This window comes from Hermetia illucens, chromosome 5 (assembly GCF_905115235.1).
Source record: "Hermetia illucens chromosome 5, iHerIll2.2.curated.20191125, whole genome shotgun sequence".
In the NCBI taxonomy this organism is placed as follows: domain Eukaryota; kingdom Metazoa; phylum Arthropoda; class Insecta; order Diptera; family Stratiomyidae; genus Hermetia; species Hermetia illucens.
Window position 1 is genome coordinate 114,111,927 of NC_051853.1, and position 19,888 is coordinate 114,131,814.

The 19,888-nt window shown below is 35.7% G+C and overlaps 3 protein-coding genes across 3 annotated transcripts; 1 reads left to right on the forward strand and 2 right to left on the reverse strand.

The window, feature by feature from the left end:
• Positions 1-2,480: 2,480 nt before the first annotated feature.
• On the reverse strand, positions 2,481-3,680 carry LOC119658216. The gene has a single exon (XM_038065481.1). The coding sequence runs from the start codon at positions 3,678-3,680 to the stop codon at positions 2,481-2,483; it is 1,200 nt and encodes a 399-aa protein (XP_037921409.1).
• Positions 3,681-8,043: 4,363 nt separating this feature from the next.
• Positions 8,044-8,412, forward strand: LOC119658217 (EMI domain-containing protein 1-like). The gene has a single exon (XM_038065483.1). The coding sequence runs from the start codon at positions 8,044-8,046 to the stop codon at positions 8,410-8,412; it is 369 nt and encodes a 122-aa protein (XP_037921411.1).
• A 2,242-nt stretch (positions 8,413-10,654) lies between these two features.
• LOC119658218 lies at positions 10,655-14,226 on the reverse strand. The gene is made up of 7 exons (XM_038065484.1): positions 13,328-14,226; positions 12,755-13,263; positions 12,538-12,616; positions 11,878-12,462; positions 10,978-11,834; positions 10,813-10,920; positions 10,655-10,767 (listed from the first exon to the last, which is right to left on the reverse strand). Exons 1-7 carry the CDS (start codon positions 14,098-14,100, stop codon positions 10,655-10,657), a joined length of 3,024 nt encoding a protein of 1,007 aa, XP_037921412.1. The 5' UTR covers positions 14,101-14,226.
• Positions 14,227-19,888: the final 5,662 nt, after the last annotated feature.

Below are 19,888 nucleotides of genomic sequence, written 5' to 3' on the forward strand. Positions count from 1 at the left end.
TGCAAACCTGGAAATTTCGATACGACATTTACATTTCAAATCTGGCAGCATGTTAAGATTGAAGTATTTGGTGAGTGGGATGGTGATGAAGGGAATAGTGTATTTTTATTGCAACTTTGGTGTTGTTGTTTCAGGTAATGGTGAAATTACTATAATGGGAAAAGTGTTGCCAGGTTTGACTAGATGTAAGACGAAAGGCCGATATCCGAAGGGTTGTCCGTTCAACGACATAGATGGTGGTGATGATGTTGAATGGGTGCAAAAATATGGAATAAATGAATTTGAAAAAGGGGAAGAGGAAAGAATTAAAGAGGTTCTTCGCCGAAATGGAAGTCATCATGATTATTATGGAGATGATATCATACGAATTCAGCGGGAGTTTGATCGATTGATTCGAAGAAAACAAAATAAAAAATCTTTATCGAGTAAAATTATTGCAAAAGAGGAGGGGGAGAATGGAAGATCTAAGAAAACGTTTCGCATAAGGAGTGGTTATCTGGAGGCTGTTGATGAGGGAAATCTTGAAGTTGATTTAGCTGAAAGAGAATTTTAAATAGTCAATGATAAATTTTGAAATGTGTGTATATCCAACCTGTAAAATTTTACGTTTGTTTTCGTTGTGGGGGGATAAACATGCAGAATAAATAAAAAAAGATGATTGTTTTTTTTGTAAATATTTGTTTATTGTTGTTCATTCTTTTTCTTTATTATATAAGTTTGAAAGGCTTTCACTTGAGGATATTTATAGATGACATGACAATGTGGTTTTGAACAAAACCATCGAGACTTCAAAATGATTTCCTCAAATGTGTGTCCTCGTGTTGCGTCATCCCACTTTGGGGGATTTTTTAATGAGAACTTGAAGGCCTCTAACTGCAACCGATCCTTTAGGAAGTACACATCGGCATGATGAAACTTTTTGCTGCCGATCCATGCAGCTAAAGCGTGATGCTGCAATTTTGGCACCTGGTACTCCCTTTGTTCTTGCTGCTGCTGCTGTTGCTCCTGATTTCCTAACATATTGATGTTTAACGAACTTTACCAGCTGACTGACTGATTTTAAAAGGTTCGTTTGGTTTGGTTTAGTAAAATGTTTCTTTATCAGAAACTATATTCATGTTCGGATATATGCAGTTCATGGGAATGAAAATATTTAACCGCAGATAATTGTGTTGTTGTAAATTTGAAACTGATGGTTTTGCGTGCTTTAATATTTACTAATGTGAAATAATAATTTTGACGATAACGATGACGACAGGAAATATATGTAACCACATAAAATTGTTGTTTACGAAGAAAAAAAAAAACAACCACACAAACTGTTTTCCTGAGAACGAAATATTGGACTACTGGTGATAATAAATTAATATAAATAGTGGACTTTATGAAAAGATTTTGTTATAAGTGAAAAGTTGTCGCCAACGATGGATTCGATAAATGAGTTATTGGGCTGCAAACCGCTCATTTACATCAAATCATCAGAATTGGAAGTGGGAAAGCGCTACCACATCACTGGAGGCGAAAGAATGGAAACACGGTAAGTTAAAATTTAAAATTAAACTTTTCTTCTTCTGCTAAAAAATTAATACATTTTTTGTTTTTATAGATATGGACAGGCCATCGTTGTAGATTTGGAGGGTACTATGCGGCTATTTTTACCATCGCGCTACAGTAAATGTAGCGATAAGGTGTTGGACGACTTCAATGCGGGGAAGTTGTCCTTAAGTTGCAGCGGTGCGGCCAATTCCAAAAACTTGGAATTTCACCTACACATATAGTAATAAAATATATATATATATATTTTAAATAATAATAATAAAACTTGTAAATTTAGATTGTCACAATTTATTATTATTATTAATATTCACAATAAAGAAAAATTATTATATACAATGAAACTTCTTTTTTTATTATTACATTTGATTATTATTTTGAGTTATAAATTTTTTCAGAAGGAATGCGTTTTGTAGCGCGCAACATCCGCTGTGGGCATTACAGCGTAACATGTCGGGATAATTTTGTTTCAGTGATTTTAGATTCGGACAGCTGTGATCTTCCACATTGAATACTAGTGCAATATTTCCCAGCAAATCATCCAGCCATTTTTTCTTCTCTGTTCCTTTGACGTAGATGGTTGTATTTTTCATGTTTAGAAGTAAATATTCTTTCACTTCCCAAAATGTTGTTAGTCCACCTTCCCATTTCAATCCATGATGATTTTCGTATACCCAGTGTGCCTGGGATTGCAGCTCTCTTGATAGTGTTGAAAAACTGAAGGGAGGTTTCAGTATAAAGTGTCGATGAAAATTTTCGTTTACATTTACGACAGCTAACTCTTTGATGATGAAAGCATTGTTGCATCCTCTAAATCCTTGCATATCGATAACGAAAATCATCGTCATGGTGATGAAATGGTGCAGTTTGCTTGCGTGCAGAATGTAAACGTGATACTGGATTAACATTTATAGTTTCCATAGTTTTTATACAAGTTTTTGAACTGAAGAAGTGAGTGGGTTGTACTCTATCACACGATCATGTAGGAGCAAGCAGTAAGCTGTTGTTAAGGCAGGCACATCTACAGATGTTTTCATGTCTAACCTTATGTCCACTGAGCCAGATTTCATGGATTCATTTTGACGTGAACAATCAATTACTATAATTGGTGCAGATTCCTTATATTCGCTTCGTGAAAGTAGTGGCTGAGGTTGTACACCGTAATAAGATTGTTGAAAATTGCAGTACATATCATAGAGAAGAGCGAATCGATCACGGGAAAATTTAATATTCATATCGTCATAAGGATACGATTCGGAGTTTAAATGTATTTTGATATTTGTTAAATCACAGTGATCAAATTTGCTGGCATCTTTGTCTTTGAGATTTTTTCGATTTGTCTGTAAAGCTAAAATAACATATCGAGGTTTTTCGAGTTGACCTGTGGTTTTCACATTCCACACATGATCTGTTGTTGTGGGTAGAACTGGATATTCGTACAGTTCCCAATTTCGAAAGCTTATTTGAATCGGATGTCCCGATTCAATATATTTCAACATTGACAATTTTTCAGCGCCATCGGGATTAACATGGGGCACCTTCCACTGTAGTTTAAAAATTTTGATGTGTACATTATCAGTGGATGAAGTAAATGCATTTTCATCGCTTCTTGTGCGAACCAAAATTAGCTCGTGTTTAGCGTTTACAATAATTTTCTTGTAGTCCTCGGCAAATCCCAAAAGTTTTCTTAGCGGAATAGAAAAGTTGAAGTAACCACTTGACGGTGTGATAGATTCGTTCGGTGACCAAGCGGCATTATAAAGCATTTTACTTTCGTTTTCATTAAGTGATACATAATTTTTTAACGTCGATGTTATTCCCACATTTTTGTTTCGATCGATTTCTACTCCATTCAGTTCATATCTTATCTCATCAAATAGGAAAGCTACGCTATTATTCGTCAATTTAGCTAGTGCTGATATTGTTCCATCTGTTTTAGTTAAGGCGCCTTCAATGTAAATGAAACTCTGACTCGGCAAAATACACAAATCCTGTTGTTGTATGGGTATTCGGATTTCATCACTGGAGTTGTATGATGATAAGAATGGAGAGTAGCTATGGTATTCGATTTTTGATATACTATTATCAAAACTGATTTTACGTGTAACGTTCAGGATATCGCTCATTATTTTTGTTTCAATTTTAATCCCAATAACTTTAGATACTGTTTATTTTGCAATGTTAATCGCGGTCTAGCTCGTTCGATTTTTCTGATTGAACTGGTTCTATCTACATTATCGGGCAGGTATTTATCATCGTTATATAGCAGCATCCTGGGGCTTCAAATGAAGTCTAATCGTTATTGTTTCCCCTTTGAAGTTTATTATATCTCCGTTTTGATCAATCAGCTTAAGAGTTAGCGTGCTTATTCGTTTAAGGCTTACCGGTAAATAAATGACGTTACTAGGAACCTCCACTATTTTATAACCTGGTCCTACTTCAGGTGAGAATTCATGGATTGTGTGTGAGGGAATATTGTTGATGTAAGAATTTCCAACTATGTTACACTCAATCCGTATTACGTTCACTTTACTTATACTCACAGGTAGATCAGAAGTATGTTTTTCATTGATTTTCAATTCTCGTTTAGCGAATCCCAACAATTGACCAATGGATCTTTCTTCATTGAAGTAAATTGGAGCATTTGACTTTATTTCACTTTTGAGTGTATTATTATTAGCCTGTATTAAAAGAATTATTTTGTCATTGATCTTCGCTAGTTCTTTATACAGATAGTTGGCAATATCATCAATTTCGTACGATCCAATGGGTATTTCTATAATGTGCTTCCCAATGTGAAATAAATTATTTTTTTCATCCACGTTAGGTATAGAATTATATGTTTGAAAATCAACAAGTCCGCATACGTAACCACCTTGTAAATCGATTGGTGGAAAATATTCAGTTGTAAGAATGGATGAATTTCCACTTAGAGTTAATGTAAGTGCCATGGCAGCATATAAAACAATGATTGATTTTCAGTTTTAAAAGTATTTATATATTTACGTAGATGCATTGAAAATTTACAAAAGATTGTACAAAAATTTCAAACATAAATGTCCACAGTTATATGAGTCGTAGCTTTGATATGCATTGTAGTTGTATTTTATATTAGAACCTAGATAATCTATTAGCTCTTTCGGTGGAGGTAAATTTCCAAAACTATCAAAGTATTCCACATATCGATTCTGTTTTTTGTATGCTACCCAATGAGTACCAGAACCCTGCATATTATCCAGATTTACAATACCACATTCGTTTTGCTTTGCAGCTCCCCTCGGTAAATTATTTCGCATGAAAACTCCTCTGAAGTTTGACAAGAATCTGGCGAATCTCTTTAAATCATTCTCATTTAATGCTCTCTTGGGTAGCGTTTTTAAAAGTTTTTTGAAGCAGGATTCAAAAACAACCCTAATCCTTTTCTGTACGGTTTTAAATGCAATCCTCGACCTAATGTTATCTCCTCCATTTTTTGGTTATGACGCTGTTTTTCTTCTAAGGTCTTTTTGGCATTGGTAGCATCATTAACAGCTTTCGCTATTCCCGCAGCTCCACTTGATAAAGCACCAATAGCAGATAATCCTGCGAAAAGAGGAACTAGAAAAGGTAGAACTCCACCAACTTTAGGAATGGGTATTATCCTTGGAGTCTTGAGAGTCTTCTTCCGTCCCTTTGTTATATTCTTTGCAGCAGCTAAGGCTACTTTAATACTCGCTTTCATTGTGTCGGGTTTCTTTCTTTTGACAATCCTTCGGACTTTGGAAACAATTGTTCCAAATTTCGGTTTATTCTTCATTCCCATTCCTAATTTTACTTTAGCTTTCATCATGTTGGTTACAAGTAGTGCGTTAGCTCGTTCTGACAATCCTGCGTCTGCTGATCTGACTCGTTGCCATGCCTTTTCAGCTAATATTTTATCTAATATATGACGATCAGCCGTTTCTTTAAATTTTGAATATCCAATATCATGCTCTTTACAGGCTTGATCCAATAAGTTTATTCCTGGATCACCTCTAGCAAGCCGCTCGCTTAGTTTTGTACCAGGACCACAGTATTGATAACCGGGTAGATGCAGTTCAATTGGAAGTTTATTGATTAGGGTATTAATCACACCTCTTCCTTTCACCGCTTTTCGTGTTGTACTAGTATATTTATTTTTATGATCAATCATTTTATAGTGACCGTTCTCTTTGCGTCTATGTATGCGTATAATCCTGCTCGGTTCAACAACTCTCGCAGACTATAACACTTTTTGCAACAACGTAATTACTTTCAGTCTGGTTGTTTAGTTGCACTGATAATGCGGTTTATACAACAACAACAAAGGTTGGTGGTGGAAAACACTGACATTACAAATGAAAGCTGTATAGCTAAACACAGCAATTTATTGCCTAATAATATTCGGGGTATTATTACGGGTCCTTCTAACTGCGGCAAAACTAACGTTATGCTTTCTCTATTGAAGCACCCAAATGGTATAAAATTTGAAAATATTTACATCTACTCGAAATCATTACATCAACCCAAATATGAACATTTGAAGCAGGCTGTTAAAGCTATTTCCGGATTGGGCTTCTATACATTCTCAAATAATAGTGAAGTGATTTCGCCTGAAGAAGCCAAATCTGACTCTGTTTTCATTTTCGATGATATTGCCAGCGAGAAACAAGAGAATATTCGATCATATTTCTGTATGGGACGACATCATAATATTGATAGCTTTTATCTGTGTCAAACATATACAAGAATACCGAAACACCTTATTCGAGATAACGCAAATTTTTTGATTATATTCAAACAGGATGATATGAATTTAAGACACATTTACAATGATCACGTAAACACCGATATGACTTTCGAACAGTTTAGAACCATTTGTGCTGAATGTTGGAATGATAAATATGGATTCTGTGTAATTGATAAAGACAGTTCTTTAGAGAAGGGTCGATATCGAAAGGGATTCGATATATTCATAATACTATAAAAGCAAATCCACAGTATGGAAAGAACCCCACATCTATTAAAAGCATCATTACCAACTTAGCAGTTCAGGAGCAGTTCAAATCAGTTCAGGAGCAGTTCAGGAGCAGTTCAGAGCAGTTCAAAGCAGTTCAAAGCAGTTCAGAAGCAGTTCAAAGCAGTCCAGGAGCAGTTCAAAGCAGTTAAAATCAGTTCACGAACAGTTCAAAGCAGTTCAGTTCAAAGGACCAGTTTGATGCAGCTCAATAGCTGTTCAATACAGTTCGATAACAGTTCAATACAGTTTGAGTGCAGCAACAGTGAGGACAGTTCCAAACAATTCAAAAGAGAAACAACAAATCGATTTAGGTGCTGCAAAAATCAGTTCAAAATCAAACTAGAACCTATTGAAAGAATATTTCAAAACATTTTAGATATATGATATTTCGAAATTTGACCGATTGCATCCGTTTGCATAAACAATGAAAAGAACAAAGCTTGACAAACAGTTGCTAAGTGATATTGTAAAGACAACCGATTCAATAAGGAAAAAATATCAACAGCTGAAAGCTAACAAAGCCGGAACAGAGATTCAGTTGGAAGAAACATTTAAGCCCATCACGGAACCCCTCAAAGAATTTGTTAAAAAAGCTAAAGTATTGCAGGAACAAGACATAAAAAAACCAAAGATCAAAGAAGAGTCTTCATCAGCTCGTATTAAATGTAAAGATGAGGAATTAAAGAGAGATCGTGTCTATGAAGAAAATGAACACATTTTTGAAACCCCTAAGTCAAAGTTTAACCGGAAACTTAACCTCACCAACACTTCTTCTTCTTCTACAAAAGCTGTTCGCCAATATGTTGCCACTCCGGAAGGACAAGAATATCTGGGAGAATACCTGAAGCAAAATCATTTTTCAGATATTGCTAAGCAATATCTAGATATCTATGTAAATCAACCATCTGTAATTGACAGTGTTTATGGGGTATATAGGGATGACAATAATGGAAATCAGTGGAAAATAGGAAATTCAGATTTCGCAATCGATGATAATCATATAATTGTAGATGAAAAATCTTACATTGGAAGTCGGGGTTTATATGAACTGCTTTTTATGAAGTATCCAGATGAAACAATATATTCCGACGATGATTTAGAGAATTATAAAAGTATTCTTCTACACTCTAATGCTCACAGGCGTTCTTATGACAGTAGCAGTCAAATCAATGGAAATCGAAGCTTTAAATATACAAGAATAATTTCTAAATTGTTAAATAGAAAAGAAGGAAAAGGGTTAACACGAACCCCTAATATTAAATGCAAAAACCCTAATTTAATGGAAACGTCTAACAAACAAATTGACTATATATATTGGGATGATCCCAATGAACTAGTAAGTCGATTGCGGTTACTCATTGCGTCACAGCAAGCCGGTCACAATAATCATAACAATGAAATTATATCAATCATTGAAGAATTGAAAGAATCACAAATAATAGAATAAACACGCAGCTCACATCATTTATTAAATGGGTGTTGATAAATTTGGTCGATTTTCAAACGATACTGGAGGAGGAAAACGTGGTTTGCAAGGACTTCAAGGACCCCCGGGTCCTCAAGGTCCCCAAGGTCCTATAGGTCAGCGGGGGCCCTCGGGTCCCCGAGGTCCGGAAGGAAAACCTGGTAAGGATGGTCTACAAGGTTTGCATGGTGCGGGATTTAATAAAACGGAAAGCGGTGATTACAACATCAAATTCAAACAACTCAAGAATCTTGGAGAACCCGTTGAGGATGCTGATGCTTCTACAAAGAACTACGTTGATATTAACATTGAGAAACTCAAAGAATATATAGACAGACAAATTCAACTTGAAATCGACGAACTTACAAAACTATAATGATGATGACAGTTCAAAGTCATACCTTGAAAACAACAACAACAAATACAACTATCAATCATATTACGAAATTCAGTTCATTCTAAAATGAGCAAACGGCAAGTAGTAAACGAATTACATAGGTCAGCTCGAAAAAATTTTAACCGACGACGAGTCATAATTAAAGGGTTGGATGACTTGTGGCAGGCCGATTTAGTTGAAATGGGAGCATATGTTAGCGACAATACGGGGTTCCGTTTCCTTCTTACGATCATCGACACGTTTTCCAAGTTTGCGTGGACGGCTTCCATCAAAACAAAAACGGGTAAAGAAGTTGCTATAGCAATTGAACAGATTCTCCAACGAGGACGCATTCCTAAAAACCTACAAACAGACGACGGAAAAGAATTCTACAACAAACATTTTAAAAATGTTATGACAAAATATCAAATAAACCATTATTCTACGTATAGTCCACTTAAGGCATCAATTGTTGAACGATTCAATCGTACCCTAAAGAATATGATGTGGAAAGAGTTTAGTATGAATGGAAACTACAAGTGGATCAATCAAGTCGATGATATAGTTGACGCCTACAATAATAAAAAACACCGAACAATTAAAATGGCTCCGTCTGCTGTGAATAGTTCCAATGAAAAATTACTCCTGTCTACCGTATACAACAACATTAAGGTGATGGGTCCATTTAAATATAATGTGGGTGATCATGTTCGAATCAGTAAATACAAGCATGTATTTGAAAAGGGCTACACACCCAATTGGACCACGGAAATTTTCAAGATTCGCGAAATTCGTATTACCAATCCCGTTACATATCTATTAGAAGATTACGAAGGAAATAATATTGAAGGTGGTTTTTATGAGCCTGAACTATTGAAAGCTGAGCATCCATCAATTTATCTTGTGGAAAAAATATTGAAAAGGAAAGGTAACCAAGCGTTTGTGAAGTGGCTAGGGTTCTCAACGAAACACAATTCCTGGATAAATACCAAGGATATGATATATTAAGATTCACAATGAAACACTGTAATTTTGATTGAAGAATAAAATTTATTTATTAGTTAATCTTTTGTAAAATTGAACAAGGTTTTTCATTTCATTTATTCTCCTACGAACACTATAACATTCACAAGTGTCTGGTCCGCATTTTGCATCGTCATATGCCCACGGGCAGCTCACGTAATGTTTTCCAAATTGGCTGACTTTCTGCGACATTTCAGCGTATGGTTTCAAAAACGTATAGCTGCTTATAAATTGGTTAAAGTGCTCCGTAAGAATTAGCAATCTGTTGGTACAAAAAAATTGTTTCAACTCCTCAATAGAACGTTGAAGGTCGTCGTCCACATCGTTGTTATTTTTATTCGTCGTCGCCATTTTTTTAATTCGTTGTGCACAGGTTCGCGGTTCAAGCAATACTCATAGAATAGGTTTGCTTCATTTTCTTCAAGTCCAGAAATTCTATATTGCTCCTATAGTCTGGATCTGCCTGTTTTATATACTCAACCTCGCCATTACTGAGTATTCTTTCGGTTTCGAACTCATGGTATTCATAACATGCGATTTTCAGTGAGCGCATGGAATAGTTGCTATCATATGTACATCGAACTGTTAAAATTTTGTCATCATCGAACTCTAATTTAAAGTGCCTGTAAAAAATATTTTCGCTCTCGATAATTCCAGCTATTTCCATTTCCTTCTTAATCAAAGCTTGCCGAAATCCTTCTATTGCTTCATCGACTGTAACATATCTTCTAGACGGTTCTGTTGTTGCTGTTGTTGTTGTTGTTGTTGACGTCGACGTCAGCCATGATGATGATGAAATAGCAACATCGGCATCATTTTGAAACGACGTGTTCGTTTCTGTTGAAACTGTACTAACAGTCATAAGTCGAAAAGATAATGTCACTTGCGCTGTATTGTTATCAGGTAGCACGAGATTAAACGCTAAATTGTTTGTACTTTCGTTGGTATTAAGATTCACCACTGGTAATGGGCTACCTAAAAGAAAAGGCACACCAAAACCTAACACAAGAAGTATATCTAAAAACTTCATTCTATTCCAATCGATTTGCGAAAACCAACTAATTGTATATTTACCATCATGAGATCTATTTATACTGCTCTGAACGATTGAAATTACCTACCCTTTCGGCTGCTCCTATTCCATAAAAAGAGAGAGAGAAAGAAAACTTTTTTTTTCTAGTCTACATTTATTTATTATTATCATATGAATCATTTTATTCTAGTTTACATCCATTCTTATATTAAAATGTCCCCAAGCATATGTCCTAACCCCGTCCTCTCTTATGAATCGCTTATCATCTAAATAGTTTAATGCAATTTTATTAATACATTCTGTATACAAATTATGCATCTTAGACCTAAATATAAACATGTTACCTCTAAATATTTTTTTTCTAAATAGACAATCCCGATAATCATCTAAACTTAAACCATCCATTATTATTTTTTTAACTCCTTTGGCTTTTTTAACAAAACCGTCATTTTCTACGCTAAATGAATACATTTTAGATCTTAATCCTATAAATTCTGTCATTATCTTACCATTATTTTCATCTTTCATCAAACCCAAGACTTTAGCATTTTTTTGAGGAATATTATATATATTATCGATAGCATATTCTGATGTATCAAATTGTGTATCAATATCAGACAAAATATCTTTGTACACATCTTCCGTTTCGATAGTGTAAATGAAACTGTCCGTATCCATGTAATTTAGAATGAGCTTATCATTATACTTAGGTTTCATATAATGATAGTGAAAATCATACATTTTCAGTTTGGATAGATCAAGCACAGTAAATCCCAAGTAAATTGGTTTGTCGTAACAAGTAAATACTCTATCCATTTGGATAGCTGCCATGTTTGGTGTAAATACAGCTGCGCTGTGAAAATTGGGTTTTGAAATAAGCACTCGAGCGCCTGAATGTCTGCCTCGACTCTCCCAATCGGTAACAATTTTTACGTCCTTTCTTTTGTCAACGTTTTCCATGGTTTTGCCATAAACTGCATTATTCAAAAGTTTGAAAAAATTTTTCTCGAAAGGATTTTTACTCATTTTCCTGTAATGGGTATTTAAATCGATATATTCCTTCAACCAACTGGATTGTTTAAACTGTAAAATCCTGTAGATGCGAGTCAGTTTCAAACCATTTTGAATGCATTGCTGCAGATTCCGATAGTGGATAACATATTTTTGCTTGTCTGTTAAATCCACAATCAGTTTGTTAGTTTTCGAATTATGCGGGATTTTATTTTCTGGACATAATGGCAAATCATTGTGCTCATCATGTTTTGATATTGGATACTCCAAATCAACTTCCAATATGTATCCAATATCCGAATCTGCTGCAATATTCAAAACATCAAAATCAACTATATTCAGCATAGGGAAGCGGCTGTGACATTGCCCATCCGTATAGATTATTAGCATCTACATACATTAAATATTTGGAAGGATCCTCTTCTTTATAATTTTTCATATATTTATTATTTGCAGTTGAATGGCGATGCGAACATTGCGTAATACCCCCCCTAATTCCTCTTTTCACAAAGTGATGCATTTCGATATCTGTAAGAAGCTCCAGTTTTATGGATGTAATTTTAAGCATGGCATCCCATGATAAGCCAGGAGTCGTATAATATTGACAAGGATCAAGTCCATATATATTTTTACAAACATTTCGAAAGTTTTCAAAAACATCTGTTAGAAGCAAAACATCTGTTTTCAGATACAACTCCAAATAGTCCCACATAACACCACAATTGAATTGCTTCCAAACATTGAGCGCATGTTGATAATCTGCTTCTTTGCACTCAGTGTTTGACATCTTATTGAAAAATTTCTCTCGAGATGGTAGAGAAGTTTCATTAAGTCGATCCCAAGAGTTTATATATTCATAAGGAAACACACCTTTTCGCGTAAGAAGACTGAATTTTTCGCCATCTCCATATACCCCTGAAACAGTTTTCAAATCTTTATGAGCCAGATTGTTTACGAGTGCATCAAGACTGCTATGCATGAATCTGAACGAATCCAAAAATCTTAATTCAATGGTTTCAGAATCATTAAGGGGTATTTTTTTGGAAAGCGACACGTACAGTTCCTTATTAATGGGTATTATTGAAATATCTCCATCAATGCTTGCCAGCTCCTTGACAAACAAATGACAATCATACCCTGAAAAGTTATGAAATAGAATTGGGAAGAATTTAGGAATCTGAAACAAAAGATTGCATGAGCTATGAGCCGGACCTCTATACTTTCCGGTAAAGTGGCAATGTTCGCGAACTCTATCACTATCCAGCGTTTTCTTACAAATGCAACATAGAGTTGCTTCTCTTTGCGTTTTTTCCTCATCTAAAGTCAAAGTATTTGACGATTTGGGTTTCTGAATATGATTTATATAGAGCCATTTTAAATCAGATACTAACGAATTAATAAATTTTTTAGGAGAATCTGGTCCCTTGTATATTCTAAACCTATCTAAATTAGAATTGTAACAACACTTAATATAGTAAGCAAAAGCACACGGTATATGCTCTTGAAGAGTTGTTGTTGTTGACGCTGATGCTGGATCCGGCTGACAACTTTGAATATCTTGAAGTAGACATTCGAAATCTGCATAGACTACAAAAGGCACATCTATTTGCCTCTCGAAATGTCTATACTCCAACGTTGATTTCTCCGGGGACACCATTTTCGTGACAATTTTGCTGCAATCGTTTTCATGACTCTTCAGCTTTTCAGTTGAATAGAAATGCTGAAGACATTTGTTACATATAAATATTTTTGAGCAGTGCGATGTTTGTTGCTCTCGTATTAATCTAAGAAAAAAATAAAATATATGAAAGGCTCTGAAAGAAAGACTAATCTGTTATATTCTCTTACCTTGACATATCTTTAATCCAAATGTAGTGGTTTTTTTCTCCAAATTGCAGCAGCAGCAAGTTGATGTGGTGCACCTTTTCCTCCTTCGACAGGTGATAGGGACCCACAATCTTTTTCATTTCTGAATCATACCCGAATAAATTGATGCTGATTGAGGGATTCAGCTCCTCGAACACACTAATGTCTTTCACTTTAAGGGGGAAATCAAGCCCCCAAAAGTTTATAATTCGTCCATTTTTTAGCACTATTACACTATCTGTGATATCATCGATTTCATATGATGATGTTTTTTCCAAGTGAGTGTTCACGGGGTATAGGGCAGAAATGATGCTCCACTTGAAGCAATAAATATCTTTATTTCTTACATTCACACATGCACGTTTTTGGGCTATATACTTTGGGGATGGAATAAAATTCGTTCCCCGCAGTGGTTTGAACTCATTTAGGTTTAATTCGCAATGCGTTAACCTCAATAAAGCCCATCCACTGTCCTTCTCCTGAAACCCTTCCATTTTTTCCACTATTTGAGCCGTCATATTGTTAAACGCGGGCTCTATCTCATTAGCACTTAATATTGCATGCATTTTGGTATTGAAAGACTTGATGCTCACAACACTTTCACTGTCCTCATCCATTATTTTTATAAACTCCGCGAAAAGTTCAATATTAAATTTGAATGCCATGCGCTGCTCTAACGCATTACGAAGGTATTCCATCAAAGGAGCCTCCATCCTCTTTAAAAACTCTGTAGCATTCAAAAGAGCCTCGTCCATGTTTTCGTATACCAGGGTTTCGATCCGGTTACCAAAACAACCTTTCACTCTTTTCAGGTTGGCATCAATTGCCTCGGTCGCGTTTCGCTTGTGCGAATTTGTTCGCAGATGAAACTGCCACGACGAACTCCCTACCTCAATTTTACAAAATTCACAATACATAGTTAATAGATTTAGTTAATAGTTAATAAATTTTACGAAAAAAAAAAGTTTTATAACCCCCCGATAACAATCAATCAATCAATCAGTTTTTTGTTTTTATTGTCTACAAACACTTTGTACGCGCGGCAACACAAACACAGCCAGACACACACACACGCAAAATCACTTTTATCTTTATTATTATTATAACTTCACGTAACTTAACACGCAAATTCCAATTTATACCGACGGCAGCACACAATCAGTTTTTTTTCTAGTTCGTTCGTTCATCCGTATTGACTTGCGCGAATTCGTTAGAAATTAACGTAACTCAACTATTTATATTAGTTTATTTGATAAGCGATTTCCATCACCCCAAGCAATACGGACATTGTACTCCAACAATTACCACTTATCAGTAACCACAAGAAAATCAGCCCGAGTACATTTTAATCTACAAAACCATCACTTTCAAACTTACAATATATTCACCTGCGGTTTAATATTCACACAGTCCCCAATATACATCAACTTGATAAGCGATTTCCCGTCACCCAAACAATTAGCACATGGCACCCAAACGATCGCCTCTTATCAGCAACCTCAGCAACAACAACAACAACAAACAAATCAGCCAAGTACATTTAAAATCTAGAAAAAACCATCATTTTCAAACTTACTACATATTCACCTGCGGTCTAATATTCACACGCTCCCAAATATGCCAACCTGATAAGCAATTCCCCATCACCCAAGCAATACGCACATGACATCCAACAACAACAAAAACGCACGCCGCCCCGCCCCGCCCCGCCCCGCCCCGGCCCGGAACGAGGATCCCCGAACCCCCGCGGACGACGCCCTACGAACTACGCTTCCCTAAAAGTCGCCCCCGGCACGCGCCAAACCGGCCGCCCCTAACCACAACATTTTCATATGAAACTGGATTCGAACATACATGCCGTCTCAAAACCGCAAGATTTTTATATGAAAGTGGATTAGAACATACATATTTATACTACTACAGTATATTATTGACACCGCTATTAAGAATGGGTATAATTCTCAGACCATTGATTGGAAGGAAGGTCAAGCAACACAATAGGCATGCTATTTTCGCAGCAGAAGGAGATAACCACTAGACGAATAAGTATCCCATATTCCTACCTATTCAACAACATCAGGAATTGGGTAAAAAAGTACCAACTGGAAGTCGTAGGTTCGAGTCGATCGTCCACCTTGCGGAATTTACCGGGAGGCGTTAAGGATCCTTCGTCCTTAGGCAGCGGACGAAAAAAGCGAGATTTACCGAATAACGTGCAGCGACTGCAATAAATTATACATAGGACAAACGAAACGCCTGATAACGACGAGATTTAACGAACACATCAAGGAAGCGGTAAGTAGTGTTCGGAAACAGAAGTCGTGCAGGTTAAATATCCGCTTGGATCGCCAAGGGAGATATCCCATTTACAGTTAATTCCCAAACATTGTAAACATTATTGAGTGCACCTGCATAACGGATGCACAAACTAATAGAATCATAAACATTATTAAGTGCACCTGCATAACGGATGCACAAACGAGCGAGCATCATAGGTATTTAAGGTAGCATAAAGGATTAGAAAGGGGAGTCTAGTTGGGGAGTCTAGTTGGAACTGTACGAGGATTAAGATCAATAAAATATATTAAATTAATAATCATCAAGTGTTATTAATTTTAGTGGCGCAGTCGGTAGGATCCATGCATCGAGCAGGATCCAGTGATACGCGAAGTTACGTGCTTTAAATTCGTTCAAGAACCGGCGCAATTTTTTAGAAACAAAGTTGTTTTAACTAAAAAAATCAAGTGTCGCGATTCGTTTAATAATATAAAAAAAAAGAATATATTAACTTAAATAAATACAAAGCTAGGAGGCGGAGTAACAAGCATAAATCCGTCTTAAAACACATTCTGAGGCTGGTTTGGAATCCTAGCAATAAAAAAAAAAAAGAAAAAAAAATCTAATATAAAAGTTCAGTGAAATAGACTCACCTCAAGACTCAACGTAGAGACAGACTAGCTATTTACCATCGACGCATCCTTCAAGCCGAAATGGATAACGTATTAGCGCAACGACTGATAGCAGCTTTGGAGAATTTAGCTAATCTGCAACGGCCAAATCGAGCAGAAACAATAATAAAACAAATTGCCTACACAAAAGAGTTTTCGGGAGACAGGAAGCAGCTAACGCAGTTTTTAACAACCGTTGGTGGTCATCTTAATGCTATTGATGAGGAATCACGGGAAGAAGCCTGGCAGGTAATTTATAACATAAAAATTACAGGAGCGGCAAAAGAACTTTTGTTAAATAATCGTCCGGAAAACTGGGAGTCGGCTAGAAATTTACTCAAACAACATTTTCGACCATCTACGAACTACAAGGACCTTTCGAGAAGAATAACGCAACTCAAAGTATGTTCTATCTCCGATCTTAACTCTAAAATTGAATATATTATAGAAGAAATCAATACATTCGCCACTTATGAATCGAATACAGCGGAAACTCGCCAAACTTTCTACGCGTTATTAGTGAATAGAATTAAGCAAATAGTTAGTGGTAATTTGTCACGTGATATAAGAAATTTGTTTGATTTACATGAAGTAAAAGAAATTTTATACTCGTACGTGGGATACGATCAAGATAATTTAGACCGAGAAACACTATATCAGGAAAGAAAGAATTATAACAGTCAGGACTATAGAAAACACCATAACAAACAGGACAATAGACAGAAACAATCCGGTAATCATGGACAATACAATTCAAATTTTGGTAAGCCAAATAGGGTAGAATCAAATCAATACAGACGTAGCTCGGGACATTTTTGGCAAGATCGACAAAATTCTCGACTAAATAACTTTCGAGATTCTGGGTTTAGAAATAATAATAATTCTCCTCAACATAGACAACATTCCTGGAATCGTTCTGACCAGGTTAGGCGACCACCACCTGAACCTATGGAGATAGGTACCGTGACCCATAGAAGATCAAACCAAAATAGAAATGACCCATCACCCGGGTCTAATTCGGTAAACGAGGAGGTTCATAATATTGAACCAGAGTTTTTTTATGAATTAGGCCTCGGAAACAAAATCTTTGCTAATCTTACCATTGATAATAAACTGTACAAGTGCTTGATAGATACAGGTTCAACAATGAGCGTTGTGAACTCTGCTAGAGTAGATTGTAGCAAGTTTAAAATCTTCGATAAGACTAACATCCGTTTGCAGACTATAAATCATACAACCACGGAAAGCGTTGAACAAGTAATTACAAATGTTCCAACAGAATTTAACTTTGATCCAAAAGGTGGAATCAAATGGTATAAGAGGGATTTATTAGGGAAGTCGTATGACTTTTTAATCGGAATGGACATATTATCCAAAATTGTGAAAATCTTCAATTTTGAGAATAAATGTCTCATCCTAAATAATGGTAGTAAAATATCTTTAGATTCTTCAGAAAATGAAGAAAATCTCAAGTGCTTTGAACTTAATGCCGAGCAAGGGGAAGTTGACTTAAGTCATTTAAATAAAGAAGAAAAAAGTGAAATGGAAAAATTATTGAAAGAATTTAGTCAACGTAATCAACGGTGGTTACTGAAACTACAAGAGTATCAGTTTGATATAGAGTATATCAAAGGTAAAGAAAACAAGGTTGCAGACTTCTTGAGTCGCATTCCAAAAGCCACTAATCAAAAAGAAAATTCCATTGATAACTAATCGATCAATGATTTGTCAGATAACGCTACAGTTCATTCACAAGATGAACAACAGTTGGATCACATTCCTATTAAAGAGACCATAGTAAATAAATATAAAACGCAGTTAATACTAGCATATGACGTAGATCAGGAAATAGAAATATTGCATAACCGTAGAATAATATATATGGATATGACTAGGGATAGGGACCATTGGGTTGACCTTTTAAGAAGGTATATTCGACCAGGTATAACAGGAATCTACACCGAATTTTCATACCATCAGTTTAATAAAATTCAGCAAGTATTAATTGAACTATTTGGAGACGATAGGAACATAAAGTTTATCAAAGCTACAATGAGGGCTAGAGAAATAAAAACAGCAGAGGAAATCCATAGACAGATATCCTTATATCACACAGTTGAGAGTATGCACAGTGGGATTATAGAAACCTTTAATAGTCTAAAAGATAAATTGTATTACCCGAAGTTAGTCGAGGAGATAACCAAAGTTATTAATGATTGTAAAACGTGTTTGGAAACCAAATACGAACGTAAGCCTTTCAGAGTTAAATACAAAATTAGTGAAACTCCCACTAGTATAAACGAAATTTTGCATATGGATATATACTATTTCATGAAGCAGGCATTTCTAACGCTAATTGATAAGCTGACGAAAAAAGCTTATATTTATCATTTGCAAAATAGAAATTAGTGTCCGGATGGCTCAAGTGGTTAGAGCGCTGGGCTATCGTAGCGGAAGGTCGCGGTTCAAATCTCGCTGGGGGCAGAGGAATTTGTTATCGTGATTGGATGTCGGACACCAGTCGACTCAGCTGTGAATGAGTACCTGAGTCAAATCAGGGTAATAATCTCGGGCGAGCGCAATGCTGACCACATTGCCTCCCACAGTGTACTGTGGTGTACCGTTACGGTCTTGAATGAAGTGCTCTAACACACTTCAAGGCCTAGATCCAATATGGATTGTTGCGCCAACGATTATTATTATTATTAAAATAGAAATTGGAATAGGAAGATCGAAGTGTTGGAAGAACACTTCTCTAAATTTGGTAAACCGCAGAAGATTATTACCGATAATGAGTTCGCCAGTATTAATATCAAGGACTTCTTTAGAGAGCAAGGTATAGCATTACATTTCACGAAACCTAATACCCATACAGGGAATAGTGATATCGAAAGGTTTCACTCAACATTACAGGAAAAACTAGTATCTATGAGGAAATTAGATCTAACTTTATTACAGAAAATATATAGGGCAGTAAGTAATTATAACGATAGATATCACTCTTCTATCAAAATGACTCCGAATCAAGCAGTACGGGCTGATCCTGCAATGCTTGAAAAGACTTTGAAGGAGTACAAGAATAAATATATAAATAAGCTTAATAAGAAAAGAGAAGATTATAGGGAGACTAGGAGAATTATTCCAGTTAAGAACTATAAACGTAATTACTATAAGAACGAACCGAGATATAGGATTAAAGAATTAGGTAGAGAACATCCCATTAATATAAAACGTCCTCGTAAATTTGCAGGTGATGACCTCAGTTTGGGTAGTTGCACTACAACTTCTACTATTAGCAACACCACAGATAGACGCAACCCTGACAGTAACAGAAATTCAAACGCGTAATGGATTTACCACAATTTACATAGGATAGAGTCAGACCGAAACGCAATTAGTAAAACCTTTCAACAACGCACAGAAAACGAAAAAATTATTAGTAAAAAAAAAAAACCAACTGAAAACAGACCAAATTTTAAAAACTCCGAATTTTGGAAGAGAAGTTAAATCAGATTATTGACAACATAGTAATGATGAAACATGGATTGATTCACTCTAGTATGCTAACAACAACCGAAATTTTGACGACTAAACT